The sequence below is a fragment of the Mandrillus leucophaeus genome, unplaced genomic scaffold (assembly GCF_000951045.1).
Source record: "Mandrillus leucophaeus isolate KB7577 unplaced genomic scaffold, Mleu.le_1.0 Scaffold1377, whole genome shotgun sequence".
In the NCBI taxonomy this organism is placed as follows: domain Eukaryota; kingdom Metazoa; phylum Chordata; class Mammalia; order Primates; family Cercopithecidae; genus Mandrillus; species Mandrillus leucophaeus.
In genome coordinates, this window is record NW_012101340.1 from 157938 (window position 1) to 174061 (window position 16124).

At 37.9% G+C, this 16124-nt stretch overlaps 1 protein-coding gene across 1 annotated transcript in view; it reads right to left on the reverse strand.

The window, feature by feature from the left end:
• CCDC141 (coiled-coil domain containing 141) overlaps positions 1-16124 on the reverse strand; it is a 212763-nt gene that overhangs the window by 59024 nt on the left and 137615 nt on the right. The window contains exon 8 of the mRNA XM_011973440.1: positions 13584-13756. Coding sequence (XP_011828830.1) covers positions 13584-13756 — 173 coding nt within the window. The remainder of the gene's footprint in view (positions 1-13583; positions 13757-16124) is intronic.

A 16124-nucleotide genomic window follows, 5' to 3' on the forward strand; every position in this document is an offset into this window, starting at 1 on the left:
CAAATATTCTTGTTGATAAAAAAAAAAGAAGTCAAGCCTCCCATTATCATTTTTTCGCCTGTGCTGGCCTCATGAGACAAAGAAAAGTGACATGAGAGCTCCCGCAACGAAAATGCCTCTAAAACAATGCATGAATTTTGAGTTGGACCCTACCTCTAGTCCAAAGATATCTTAACAGGTTTCCTAATATTGTTGAGGGAATGAACACTTTTAAATTTTCCAACCTATCCCTAAGACTATTTAAGAAGTTGATGTCTTTCATTTCCCCTCAGTCATTTCCTTCGCATACTGTATTAATAAAGATTAACATTATAGCCCTTAAATTTAATTACCGAGAGTTTAAAAAGAGCTCAGAACAAGGTACAGGTTTCAGTCAGTTTACCTCAAAATAATTAATTTATGATTCTGTAAAAATGAATTTAATTAGTAATGAAATGAGGGCAAGATCCTAAATGACTGAGAGGTAAAGTAACCTCACTGGAGTGATGACGAGGCCGCTATAGAGCTGGAAAACACTGAGGTGTGTCTTGTGGACCACAGGAGTCTCAGATACGTTTAATTGGAGGAAAATATGAAACCACTATGAGTAATCTTATTCATGATACATAATGTTTCACAGATGTTACATTTTAAACATTTAGTTTTGCATTTTAATATGTAGAGACAGTGAAGAATATAATCAAGACATCAGGAGATTCTTCTCATTTATCATTAAGAAATACTTCTTAATAACACCAAATTCCATAATTCTACAAAAGCAGTGTATTGGTGATATGAATTGTATTTTGACTAGGCTTTAGACTTTGAAATATTGTATGCTCAAAAGGCATTTAAAAGCCCAGTTTTCCTGTATACTTTAGGCTCCAAGTTTTCTGCAGAATATGGAAACCTGGAATGAGAAAAATAAATTGAATAAGGGGCATTGTGGAAAGAAGGTACAGAGAACAAAGGTTGTGAAAGGAAATGGGCAAACACACAGAGAAGAAATATAGCTGAAAGTGGCAGAAAATGCCATTACTAAAATAAAAGAAATTTGGAAATGATTAATACAATTAAGAAAGAAAAGCCAAGATAAAAGGTGGCCACTCTCACCTCTGAGCTGCCCTGTGTGGTCCTACCCCAAATGCCCTCGGCATCCATTCCAGTTAGGGGCTATTTTACCAACTAAACTTAGAACACAGGCCTCCCTGGTCCCAAGAAGCTGTAGCTTGAAGGGGAGTCCAAATTCCGAATAGGCTACTCCCTGGGGGAAACTAGATCTCAGTAACCAGCTCCAGCCAAGCCTCTTGATTCCTGTTCACATTACTCTTTATTCCCTGGCCTTCTCCAAAGAATAAGACTGTTAGCCAGCTTCTTGCAGTTATATATAAGTCCTAGCCATGATATCTCAGGTACCAGAAGTACCAGAACTCAGACCCACTCTCTGACTCTCACCTGAACTTGCTCTAGCATCTCCTCCCCCTCTCAAATTTCCCGCTTGAATCCCTACTTTGTCTTAATTATGATGCTCTAATTCAACACTCACACTAAGTCCAGCCTCCTCTTCGGCTATTTGAATCTAAAATGAACTCTCTTTCTAAAATGGCATCACTCGATTGTACAGTGTCATGGAAATATAGATTATAGATGCACACTTCTTATAAATTTGCATATAGTCATAATAATAGCTACTATTTAATACATTCTTGCACCAAACTTGCCACTTTGTTAAGTGCAATAGATGCATTATGATAGAATCCTTACAATAACTTTGTGAAGTGTCAGAAAAGCAACAATAACTTCAATTTTTAGCCAATGAAACTGAGCCTTCACAGGTGACATAACTTGCCCTAGAGACACACATCTAGTAAGTAGCAAAGACTTGATTTAATGTCAAGTCTCTCTGCTACCTGAATAGATAGACTTAATATACTTAACAATTTTATTGAATTAATGATTAGTTATACATCTTACCTTCAGGAAATTTAAGGAAAAACAGATTACATTGGTTTAGTTTTTACCATAAAATGCCATAACTAATAAAAACAGTTATTGAGCTCTTACTGTGATAAGGCACTATTCTTAATGTTTTAAGTAGTCTCTTTTCTAATCCTCATAACAACCCTATGAGCTGAGTAGGATTGTTATCCCCATTTCACAGATGAGTAGACTGAGGAACAGAGAGAGTCTCAGTAACTGGCCCAGTTCTGAAATGGCTGACATCTGATCTCAGAGTTCACACTCTACCACCTCATAATGCTTTTTCTGGGTCTATGACACATGACCTGGGGTAGGGAGTATTTTCTCCTCTAAAATTTCACTTTGCCTTGAGTTGAGTGTTCTTGGCTGTCGTAGAAAGTAGAAACAGGGGTGGCCTGGCTGACGTGCTCTTTTGAAACTGGCTGGCTTTTCCAGGTAATGCGATGCCTGCTGCAGTTTTCCAAGTGGCCACTAGAGGGTCATGGTAGCTTGTTCAAATTACAGCCTGTCTTGACGGTCCCTTCAGCACAAAAAATAGGTAAACAAAACCAAACCAAGCATTCCTTCCATAAAAGTGTTGTTTTTTAAAGAACTTACCATTTTAATTTAGGTAAATTACAACCAACCATATAGGATCTCTCTATCTCTCTCTGTTTTTCAGTAACCTTGGAGATTCTGTCTCATTTTGTGGTGATTTATGCCTTATCATGTGTATCTATTGCGTTGTAAATTCTTTGAGGGAAATAAATGGTGTCCTATTTATTCTTATATCCCTTGTAGCCCTGAACACATAGCCTTTTAAGTAGTCGAATATCAATGCCCATTTTCAAATAAAATAAAATAGTCTCTGGTCATTATTTAAGGGAAGAAAACACATAGATTTAAAGATTGAGAAGAACATACGCACAGTTACCATATTTGAAATGTCATAGTAACAGCGTCCAGCAGTTTTAAACAATGATGACTTGCACTTTTGGCCACTTGTAGAAGTTTTAGGCTATCCAAAGACTGCCCAATTTCTTCTCTGGTATGCTTTGGCATTTATAATTAGGTTAAACCAAATTTATCATGTGCAGTTTGGCTCGATACTTCCTTCTACTTAAAGCCTTAGAGGGACAGACTGAACTGCCTTGTCATTCTGTGCATCACTGCCTGTCCTGTGTATACTCCATTCTCACATGTGGCTTAGATCCTTTCCTTGGGAAGAGAAGTTTCCATTCATCTTGGTTACTCTAGCCAGTTCCAATTTCCCTCTCTCTATGCCCTTATAACTTGGTCATCTCTGTCTGATTGGGCAGTAACCAGTTCCTTCTCTCTGATTCCCAATTGAAAGATCTCCATCACATTCCCAGTCCTAGGGCTTTTTCTATTTCTTCTTAGTGACATCCTAATCTGCAGGTTACATTCAGCCCTGATTCCATCCTTTTCCATTAGAAACTTTATACGGTGATACCAGACTTTTCTTTTGAAAGTTCTAAAACATTTTAAAACCTGCATAGCATGCATATTGACAGTTTCCTCAGCACCTGAACAGCAGGTGGTCTGATCAAAGGAAAGGTATGACCCCACTCTTTGCCAGCAATTCTTACATGAACTGAAAATAAATTAATAGAATCTCATCAGTCTCCCAGAAATGAGTCCTATTACTTTACAATCTTATTAAATTGACGACGAAACTTGGTTGAACCAAAAACGTGGTGCCCTGTCATTTTGTTCTGATTTGGAAGCAACACTGCCCATGTGCAGTCTGATTGGGTGGGAGAGGGGCTAACAATGGGCTAGACTTCTAGCTCTAACAGTCTGTGGCTCTGTGATTTGCATTGGAAATATTGATTGACCTTTGGGCTGTCTCTGTAAGAATGGATTAGAGGATGCCCGTCTGTAGTGTGAACATGCGGTACATCAGATTATTCCTGATGTTGACTTCGACTTTTCCAAGCATCACAGACTGTGAAGGCTTCTTCAGGCATTTGTTAGAAACTCCAAATGAGAACATTCTCTCCCTTACTCATTCAGCCAATAGAGGGGAGTGGAGGAGGAAGAAAAATAATTACTTTTTTTTTTTTTTTTCTCAAAGAGCAGAGACTTTGGTTCAAGAATAGGCTGTTCTATTTACTGTATGGAAGCAGTTGCCTTATTTTTGCATTTGTTGTAAATTGGGGCTGGAGGAGGGGAGCAAATTCCAATGTTAATGTGTTCTAATGATTTTTTCTGAAGAATGGCAAGTTGCTTTCAAACCTTTCATAAATTACTATTGTCAGCCCATCTGGATTAGGAGCTGAACCAGATGGTAAGCACTTGACAGCTTACTCTGTCTCATTGGGAGAGATCAGCTGACCATATTTTTCTTTTTGTCTATGGACAAATTATACTTTGAAGACGGAAAAAAATCTTCCTTATCTTTAGCTTGCTGCTTCTTTTAACGGGAACCTGAAGAGTGTCTTTTTATGTTTATGGTTGTCTTTATTTTTGAGGAAACAACTGCTGCTCTCTCTAGTTCTCATCCCTACTTTGAAAAAGTGCCATTTATACTGTAGAAGTGAAGTGCCTATGTTTCTACAATAAATTTGATTCTTACTTAAGTTATATACTTTGAAAATCTCTCCAACCAAACATATCTGTCTGTCTCTGTCTCTCTCTCTCTCTCTCTCTCTCTCTCACACACACACACACACACACACACACACATAATCTTTTATGTATAGATAGCATAGTAGAAACAGAAAGCAGTAAGTGTGGCTGAAGCTACAGGGCACCTGAGTTCTTGTTCAGATGCGTGTAGAGATGGCCAGAAGTTCCATTTCTGTGAGGCCATAGAGACCAACACATATGTTCTATTTGAAGGGTGCCATTGCTAGGATTCTTCCTGAAATTAGTAGCAGAGCTGAAATTCTCCACCCTCATTAGGGGAGGTTGAAAATACTGCAGCCAACTGCTGTATGGATATAGCCAACTGCTATATCCATGGGGGCCATGGAATCAAACATGGCGGGCCATCAGGAACCACATCAAGCCCTCTTCTGGTTTTCTGACTGCATCTTCAAGAGCCAGAATATCTCCACAGATGCTTGTGTGACCCTGATCAAATAACAGAAGGACATTTTATGCTGGACTGAAGGTACTATGACTCCAGGTGGTCACTGCAAGGCTGCTAAGGAGGAAAGAGCAAAGAGAGAAGAAAGCAAGCAAAAGAAAGTCAAAGAAAAAAACCCTCCCACTCCAAATGAGAGTGCAATCCAAAATCTCAAAACACATGAGGAAAAGCAAATCCAAGATACATTCAACAACCAAGAGATAAATGTACTCCAGTTGTAAAGAAAATAAGTACAGCAATCTGACAATGACTTTAAAGTAAATGCCTGAGATCGTCAGAGAGATTTAAAAAAACCAACACCCACAATAAAAGACCAAGAAATTTTGAAACAAAAACAGTCAGAAATAAAGCAAAATTTGATACAAAAAAATTAGAAATCACAGTAATAAAAACAATATATTTTCTAAAATAAGAAATCAATGAATGAAAAAAAGGGGAAATTTACAAAAGAGAAAATAGCCTGAGGACCCAGGGAGAATGCAACATGAGGAGTTAAAATAGTGGGAAAAAAAAAAAAAAAAAACAAAGACAGGTAAGAGACTGGAAAGAGACCAAGAGGCTCCAACATTCTTCTAGTAGAAGGTGTAGGAGAAGAGAAAAAAAGGTAATGGCAGAAAAGTAATATTTAAAAAGATAATGGCTGAAATTTTCTCATAATTTGCAACATGGTACTGAGATTAAAAGGGCACAGCAAGAGCTAAACAGATAAATGCCCACATTTGAGATTATTTGGAAAACATAAAAATATCTTTTAATGTATTTCCTTCCAAAACAACTTTCTTTTCGGTAATCCCCTGGCCCTCCTCGCCTACTCCACCCCACATTAGTATTATGCTATATAGAGAACTTGGGCCCCACTTGTACCTACTTACTGTTATATTGTGAGGATACTCTGTCTTAAAATATTCTTCAAAACACCATTTGATAGGGACTTAGAATATTCCATTATGTGCTTTCCCTTAAACTACTCAAACATTTCCCTAGTTCCTGGAAATATTTAGGTGGTTTTCCGGTTTGCACTATTATAAATAGCACTGTGATGAGCATCTTATTCATAAATATGTCCTCTCACATCTCTTTCTGTCTCTTTTCTTTGTCCTCTTCTCCCTAAACCCTGTAATATGAGAGGACTCCTCAACCACCCAGGGCAGGGATTTCTGCCTCTTTAGTCAGCCTTCCTCTGGAGGTTCTGCGGATCCAGATCTTTTTACTCTGGGATCTTTGCTACTTCACGTCACATCATCAGCATTATAAATGAATACATTTATATTGCAGTGGTAAAGATACTTTATGAGAACCTAGTGTAGTTACTCCTGGATTTAATGGAAAGTGTGAGCTTTTGGTACTTTTCATACTAAAGCGTTTTAGAATGATAAAATCTTTAACAGCGTTAACAAGCCAAGATTGCAGTTATGACATTTACCCAGCCTCTAAAAAGAACAGCTTATTATAGACATGAAAATATTTGGAAAGTGGCTGGGTTAAGACTGTCATAAGAACTCAACTTTGTAATTTCCTAAATTTCACTATCTGACATTTACGATCTAAATGCATCATCAAACTCTTTTAAAAGCAGTTATTTTTAAGTTCTTAAATGCTTAGTACAGTTCATATAAAATGCAGGCATAGACAAATCTACTAGGCAAAGGAAATGTGTTTGCTTTGTTGGAGAATGGAGATTGTTTTTGTTTGTTAAGATCTTTATACATATTTTCATTATGATAAGGGCTTTCCTTCAATGTCATGCCAACCCCTTAACATTTCAAATCAAGTCACCCAGTATGTAATACTAGAGTAATGTAATACTAAGCTAAGAAAGGTAAAAAGAGGTTTCTTGGGTGGTTTCAGCCCTGGGGTGATATCATAGTCTGAATGAGGACATGATACTGTCACAAATGAAATAACTAAAGAATGATTCAGCCCAGCACAGAATGAAAAGTGAAGCCATGAGATAGACATGACAAATAAAAAGGAATTAAAATAAACTGTTATGTGGTAGGTATTGATTCAGCTCATCTCGGCTTGAAGATGTAGACCCCATCTCAGCCTACCAAATACAGCAACTGTTCATAGCCCTCTCAGATTTCACCCTTTCACCTGGCCTGTCCTGATCTCAGACTTTAGGATTGTGTCTCCCTTCTCTGAAGAAGTGACCCCAACACCTACTGTACTCATGTTCCCCTCATTCCTGGAGCACATTTCCTTGATGTGTCGCTCCCTGACTGGACATGGGACAGGTTCTGGGGATTTGGGGTCAGTTTTATAAGGCTTTGATTGTCCCTGAGGACTGGTGCTGCTATGTCATATAAGATGCTCATATGTGCATTTAATAACTTCTGAAATGAACTGAAAGAAAAACTTTGTAGAGAAGTTGGGACTTGAGCTGAAGCTAGAAGCTAGAGTAAATTTTAAGTGCACTAAAATATACATTTTTAAAAAAGGATCCATGTTCATTTAGCCACCAGTCTTCTTGTTATTGATTAAAGCTGAATGAAAGGAGTAGAAAGACAAAAAGCTAGCAATCTAATAGTAATTCAGATCAGCTCTTAAGTACTCACACAACCTCTTACTGCAAGGTTATAGGCAATAGGGCAAGTTATTAAACTTCTCTGTGCCCCAGTTTCCTCATCTGCAAAACAGGAACAATGATAATAGTAGTACCCATTTCACAGGATGGTTTTGAGGATTAAATTAATTTATGTCTAGAGCACAGAAGTGTTTGCCATTATTGCTAACGAGTCATTGAACATAGTGTACCTCCCCCTCTCACTTTGTAGTCTTTTCTGACACCCTTCTCCCCCTGCCACCCCCTCCTTCAGCCACACCACCCTTGTCTCTGTGGCACCCTTACTATTGCTCTGCCTGGTCCACTCATCTCCCGGCTGCTTGCAGGGTAGCCCCCTTTGTTCTTAGAGAGTCCTTCTCTGACTACAATGTCTAAAATGATCTCCTGCTCAGTCACTCTATTTCATTTCCCTTTTATATTTTTTCATAGTACTCATTCCCGGGTAAGAGCATCTTAGGTATTCGATTTATTTGTTGGCTATTTCTTACCACCAGAATAGCATAATCATCATGAAGATGGACACTTCACCTGTCACATTCGATGTCTGGGAACATGTGATTTACAAAAGATGCTCAATAAATATTTCTGAATAAACAAATGAAGAAATGGATCATGTTCTGTCCAAAAAGTTCATAACCATGCACAATATCAACCAAAGGAGGTAGCAGTAACCAACACAAATGAAAATTGTGGGAAAAGAAAGCAAAATCCAATAAACTCCTGTTTTATGTCTCTATAAAATATGAAAGTATGAAGATCTACATTAAGAGGGTAGTAAGTGTTGGATCAAAACAGATAAGTCTTAAAGTTATACCAAAGCAAAATATTCAGTTAGGATGAGGCATATAAGCCTAAATCCACCATGATGAGGTAGAATGAAAACTGATGTAGTCCTTTAGGCAGGTGTAGAAATTGAGTTAACTCTGAAGCAAGTTTATTTGTAAATTATATAAGTTAATTTTGGCAAACGGGAAAGGCAAATGAATACTTCACAAGGTAGCCTGGCCTTGCTGGGTTTTTGTATGTTTTTCAGCTCTGAATTGGTAACTGAACTGAGAGAAAAAAAGGAGGTCCCTCATTTTTGTCCTATTATAGAAAATCTTACCCTCACACAAGGTCCTGGACCCAGCACTTCCAATCACCACAGATTCCTATGTCTTAATAAATGCAAAATTCTGCTTGGTAGCAGGCCATCTCTGGTTTTTCTTTAGACTTGGTTCTCAAGGATGATGCTTAGAGAGAGATGAGGAAGGCTGGAAGCCAGGGGCTTTTAACCTCACTATAAGTCTACGTTTGGCCATTCCTATGATTTAAGTATGGTTCGTCCCCACCAAAACTCATGTGGAGGCTTGGTTCTCAATGAGGTGGTGTTGGGAGGTGGTGTCTTCAAGAGGTAAATAACATGGTCATTAAGATGGATTAATGTATTTTTCATAAGTCTGGGTTAGTTCTCTCAGGAATAGATTAGTTCCCACTAGAGCAGGTTGTTATAAAGCGAGGCTGCCTCTTGTGTTTTGCCCTTTTTTCATACATAACTGGTTTCCTTCCAGTTTTCCATCATGTCATGAGGCAGCCTGAGGTTCTTACCAGAAGCTGACCAGATGTGGCCACCCAATCTTGGCCCTCCAGCCTCCAGAATCATGAGCTAGATAAACTTCTTTCCTTTATATACTACCAGTCTCAGATATTCTTCTACAGCAACAGAAAATGGACTGAGACAACTGTTATTGCATACACTTTTAGGCATCATAAAGAATGCACTAAAATGCCTTTAAAATTAAAGTGGTTATGTGACAGATATTGTACTCCAAAAAGACAACAACTATTTAATAATGACTCAGAATTATCATCAGATTAAATGCAGGAAATAGAAAAGGCAAGAAAACATGTAAATAACCACAATTTACTTCGTGAAACTGCTCAAACGTCAAATGTATTTGATTGCATGATAGTAAAACAGTGTAGGCCTGTTCCTAATAAAGTAGTAATTACCGAACAGTAATGAAAACGTCTCAGATTTACTAAGGAAGCTTCATTTCAGATAAACGTAAACTTCTGAGGTCCTATTTTTTGACTAACAGAAAAAAAAAAAATCAGATCAAAGGGCCTCTGAAATTCCTACCTGCCCCAATACTAAATTAAGCCTTTTATTACATTAAGGTAAGTGTTTATCTTCCCTATTTCAAATATTACCTTTCCAGTTAGTGAAAATGAATACAGTTTGATATAACTGACTGTGCTGTAATCATTTGAAACAACCATATTACCCTCAGTATTTTTTTAAGCTCTTTATATAGAAAGTAAAAAAGTATAGTTATACACCATACAACATTGCAATCAACAATGGTGGTCCCACAAGATTATAATGCTGTGCTTTTACTGTACTTTTTCTATGTTTAGATACACAAATACCATCGTGTTTCATTTGCCTATAATATTCAATACGGTAACATGCTGCACAAGTCTGCAACCTGGGAACAACGGGCTAGCTTAGCTATGTAGTAGGCTACACCATGTCTAAGTGTGTGTAGGTGTGTGTGTAAGATGTGTGTAAGTGCACTCTATGATGTTCACACAACAGCAAAATCATGTAAGACTCATTTCTCCGAATGCCTCCTCACTGTTAAGCGATGTATCACTGTACTTGTTTATTGAGCCCTCTCTGTGCTGATGGTGGTGCACATAGACAGGGCTCAACAAACAAGTGAGTTTGTGCTCAACTGCTGGTGCTGTCTCATTCAATTTTTTAAAAACTCTATAAAATGTATATCTTCATTTTACAAAGGGAAAACTGAGATTCAGAGAAATTAAGTTTAAATGTCATAGCATTGTTTTGGCACTCAGAATGTATGAATTAAAATTCCTTTAACACGAAGTCTTGGGTTTCTTATCCATACCAGTTTTTTGGTGTCTGGTAATAGGAACCTTAATATATTGTGTCCCATGAGTGTGGCTGGCACTCAGAAGTCTCAGAAGCTACTGTGATGTTCAGCAATATCTGCTTTGCTCTGTTGAAATTTACATTGATTTCCATTGCCAGCATTCTAAACTCCATCTTCACTCCAGCAGTGACTGCAACTTGAAATATTATCCTTACATTCTATTTCTTTCCTGTGATGGTGACTCAGTTCATTAAGCACATAAATTATTAGATGAGGAAAGGGAGCAAATCCCAAACAGAATACATGGGATTGAGGTCAATAGCAATGTATGGCTCTAGTTTGCAACTGACAGTCTAATGCACTTCAGTTCAATTTTTAATGGGCTTTTATTCTACATCTACCTTCTGAATCCAAAAATGTCCTTTGCCAAGAAACAATTTTATATTATCTTCAGCTCCTCCTGTGAAATGAAGATAGTATTGATTTATAAAATATTATAAAATCTCAAGGAAACCAAATGCTTTGGAACTACAATGTTGACAGAAACCATATTGCTAAAGATTTTCTTAAACTCACTTACCTAAGCATTAATTCAAGCTTTTTGAAATGGTACCTAATTATTTCTTCTTCTATTGAAACCAGTCTGCATCACGAAAAACAGGATTGTAGCTGTCTCTTTGAAAAATGATAATTATGTTAAAATTAAGACCAAAAAGAGCAAAAGAGGTAAAAAGAAAACTGGTATGGATAAGGAAACTAAGACTAAGGTCAAGGGAGTTTAATTTCATACATGTGGAGTGTCAAAAACAATGCCATGACATTTCAACTGAACTTCTCTCAATCTCAGTTTCCTGTTTATGAAATGAAGATGTCTATTTCATAGAGTTTTTTGTTTGTTTGTTTGTTTTTTGTAGTTGAATGAGACAGCACCACTCTTGGCACATAAAGAAGCAAGTAAACATATCAGCCATTACAAAATGATGGCTAAAAATAGTCAGTAAAACCTCAAACATAGAATGTATATAAAATAAAAGCAGCTTTCCTCTTATATGTAAGTTTTGAAAACAAGAATTACTGATTAGAGCAAACAGGATAAAATTCAGCAGTAAAAAGTTGTGACTACTTTTCTAACTCCAGGAGTCAAGCATCAAAACTGAATCGGGAACTTCCGTTTCTGGTCAAGAGGCAGGGACTGGATTTACCCTCATATCTTAACCAACTAGAAAAAGAAGTACAGAAACAATGGTTTTCAGACACTGAACAATTAGTAGCACAGGGCAGTGATCAGTTGGAGAAGGAAAATACATGAGATGAGCCTTATGATTGCACTAGTTTACTGCCTGGAAGGTAATTTTTAGATCAAAGCTCAGAGAGGTAGAACCTAAGCAGAGCCCAGAGTTCTTGCTGAGTTGAGAAGACAGGAATCAGGCTTTGAGTCAAGGCATCTCAAATTTGTGGGCAGGGTACCAGACAGGAAGGAGTAACCCACAAACAGACTCCAGAGATTTGGGCAGAGGTCTTCAGCTACATGGTGATCTCCCCGTGCGTGAGAGGAACCTTTCCACAGCCAGGGAACACGTCACAAGCAAAGAGTAGCCTGACCAGAGAAATAACATCTGTCCGTGCTTTGAGACCCATTTGTTAAACTGAGATTGGACCATTTTAAAATTATAACTGGAAACCTCACCGCTTAATTCAGTCATCATATGACTCAAATCAATGTCCAACATGTACCCCGAGTCTAGGCACAATAAATGTCTCTTCCACCCCATAGGACGTTTTCTGTATTGCTCAAGACATTTATACATTCTGGAAAAGCTGGAAAAGAGCAGAAGGAGGAGTTCCAGTATCCATATTTTGTGCCTGGATGGGAGGGAACACCTTGAAACTCCTGAAGCCTAGTGGATACCCCTATTACCTACTGCATGGCTTGGAGCTAAAGTAAAGAAACTTAGTAAAAAACACAGCTATTCATTTTTCAAAGGGGAGAATCCCTTGTCTTCATAGCCTCAACTTTTTGGCTTTTATTGGAAGACCTTGGATTGTTTCTAATCTTAGTCGTGCATGGTCCTATAGCAAATATCACAAACGCTGGGTTAAATACCTCTGTCCAGATTCAGACTGTCTTCTGGAAAGAATGTTCCCCAAACCCAAAGTTACCAAATCAACACCTTTAAATACATCTAAAATAGAACAGAACAAGGATTTAAACCAAAATAAAATGATTTTTATCACATTTCACCTATTTCATGGTTCTTCAAATTGAATGTCTTTGAGTTTCAAGGAGATTGCAGACATGGAAGGTGAAAAAGTGAGTTTAACCCATTTATAATATTTTTTTTTGTCTCTGTCAAAAATGTAAGCCCTGCTTTCATTTCTTTCTGGTCAATACGCATTCCACTATCTGCTCCGTCATTTCCTCTTTGTCTTCCAATCCCTGGTCTTTCCCATACTTTCCTACTGCATTCTCTCTCTCTTTCTCAAGGTCTTTCTCTCTATTCATACCCACTAAGCTCAACACTGATGCATTCACCAAATGTGCTCATAAAACAGGCCCACCTAGAGCACTGTTCAAAAGCATGCAGTCTGGTGCCCATGCCGTTGGATTAATAATTGTCACTGTTTACTTAGGGTTTTGCATGGTGAGCCACCAAGGTCTAACTGGAAGGAAATTCTGGTATTTTATTTTCTTCCAGTAAGAAAAAAACAGGACAGGATAGACTCATGACTCATGAACCAAAGGGAAGGAGCTATTCCATAAAGATGCTAGGGTTTGAAAAGCCTTGGGAACTAAAGCGCCATTTCTTATTTTGTCCATTCTCTTTCCCCTCCTCAGAAATGAGTAAACAGAAAGCTTTAGCATATGTAAGTCTCCAGGCTTAGAATATGGCCTCACTTCTGGATGAGCAATGGCAGTGTTCAGAATAGCTGTTGATCAAACTTCAATAGATCCTTTTAAGCCATATCATAATGCAGCAAAACATCAGAACCAGAAAAAGATAATCATGCATCTTATTTTTTAGCAGGTTGTGGAAACTGTGAAAAAGCTTGTTACACCGAGAAAGAAATCAACTTTACTCACCTGCAGGAGTCTACTTGGCTGATTAAGGTTTGTCCCTTTTGCAAAGCATCAGCTGTGCAGTCTTTAATTTTTCTGTGTAATTCCTCATGCCTCGCTGCCAAAACAGCCAGACTTAAATCCTCTGATTTAAGGAGCTTAAGGTAAGCTTCAACTCTTCCAAGTACATCAAATGCCTGCCAAAGAAAACATACTTTCATTTTCTGCTTTTCTTGTTTAAAATCTACATCAACGTGTACACGAAACACTAGCAATTAAACCAGGCCAAACAATTTATTAGTTTCATTATAACAAAAAACAACTATCTTAATCTTGGAAGATTGTTGGAAAACAGCTGTATAGTTTTTTAGGGTTCCATTTAGGGAAACTGATCATAGCTTAGTTCAGCATAAATAAATGTCAATATCATAAAATCATCAAAATAGTTTACATTGAGAATGTATCTATACAACACAGAGAGTTATAACTGTATAGAATCTGGAGAGTCAGTCTGGTTTATTTTGTGCATTTTATACTGTACAGAAATAACAGATGAGTTATTTAAATATATCATGCAGGTTTTAATGGCAAGAATGTTTCTCTAATATTCTTTAGAGGAAATTTCCCAGTAAATTCCACTTTGCTCTTGAAACACTGTAGGAAAATATCCAAGAACTTATGAATGTCCTTTTTTTCTCTTGCTTTTGCAGATATAAGACCTTCAGCCTACTCCATCCAATACATCCATCTGTCTTCAGAAGAGTTTAGAATTCTGTTCTGGTGCTGTGCAAAGAGTAAGACCAAGGTAATATTTAGCTTCTGACATGCATAAATAGGATTATGCAGAAAAAACATAGCCTTGCAAACCAAGATATTGTCTTGAGAGAAGATTTTTAAATTCCTTTATTTTCCTCCTTTATTAGCAGATCAACAACCCAGCATGCAGGATTAAGCTTATAGAATTAACATAAAGTAGAGAAGAGTTAGCCACTGGGCCATTAAGGCTTAGCTGGTATTAACATAGAGGAGTGTATGATACAAAGGCAGTGAAAGAAGATCGTGGGAATATGAGGAGAAAGAGAGAAAGCAGAGTGCAGTCGTCTTTGTAGGTCTCCTGATATCTCACCTAATGTCTCTAGGAATAATTTTGACCTAGAGAACAAATGGTACATTGAAGAAAATCTGAATGGCATGGGAGATCTTGCCACATTGCCCTTTAGCACTACTGGAAGAAGCCACCTTAGGGAATGTTCCATACCAATCTGGAAAATAGTCCTAATAGTCAGGCAGGAGCCTTGAAGTGTAGCCTCCCTGGGTTGCTGAGTTGGAAGCCAGTGAGCTTGCCAGGAGCTGACCAGTAGAGCAGGAAGACCCCACAGAAGACCCTAGGTAAGGATCCCAGACCAGAAGAAATGAGAATAGGTGGGCTCATGAGTCCAGTACTACTAAGACCTAAAGGAGACCAGGCAAGCAAGGTTGAGCTGATGCTGGGGCAACACAGGCGAAACCAACTGTAGAGGCTATGGTCATGGAGGTACACAAATGCATTCATGCCCCTGCACCTGCTGCCATCTCAGGGGGTGAGATCTAGTGGTAGAATTGGAACTGGACAAAATTTGAATTTATGAATGAAATCACTCAAACAGTGTCTTACTATCTATGCACTGATATTCTATTTTCCCACCAATGTCCTCATGTCTCCCATGCTGCAATTCTGTTTATTTAGAATGTTTAAAACAAAATCATTCTCACTTATTTAGCAGCAAAGAGGAAGTTATAACTATATTTTAATATAGTTATATTATAGTTATATAAATATATATATAGTTATATAACTATATTTTAATAAGAACAGACTACGTGCTTGCTTCAATACCGTGTGTTGCACAATTCTTATTCAGTCAATGAATATTGAACGCCTGCTTAGTTCCAGACTCTCCTTAACCGTCCTAAGAGGAAGTAAGAAATTATCCCCAATATATGACTGGGAAAACAGAGTCTCAGAGAGGTTAAGCAAATCGCAGAAAGTGACACTTCTACCAAGGAGTGGATTTGGGATTTATACCCCATTTCCTGACTCTGAGACCACTGCTCTCAAACCCTGGGCTGTGGTGCCATGTGGCAAAAGATTACCTTGGAAGGCTTAAGAAGGAAGGGCTATTTCAGATAAAGTTGTAATTTTGGGTGGAAAAGGAGGGATTTTAAAACTTACTTTTTGTAAGTATGTCTCTGCTTTTCCTTCTTATAGGTTAGAAAAGATACAGAGAAAGGTTGAGAGATTTCTCTTACACTATAGGACTGTAAAAGAAAGAGAATTTAATTAAAGAAACTTTGAACCTGAAGAACTCTTCTTTATCTGATTCTTTTGCTTTCCTGAGGTTGGCAATGGAGCTGAGTGCAACAAAATGTTGATGTTAGAAAAGAAGTTGATTGGCCAGGCATGGTGGCTCACGCCTGTAATCCCAGCACTTTGGGAGACCAAGGCAGGTGGATCACTTGAGGTCAGGAGTTCAAGACCAGCCTGACCGACAGGGTGAGGCCTCGTCTCTACAAAAAAAAAAAAAA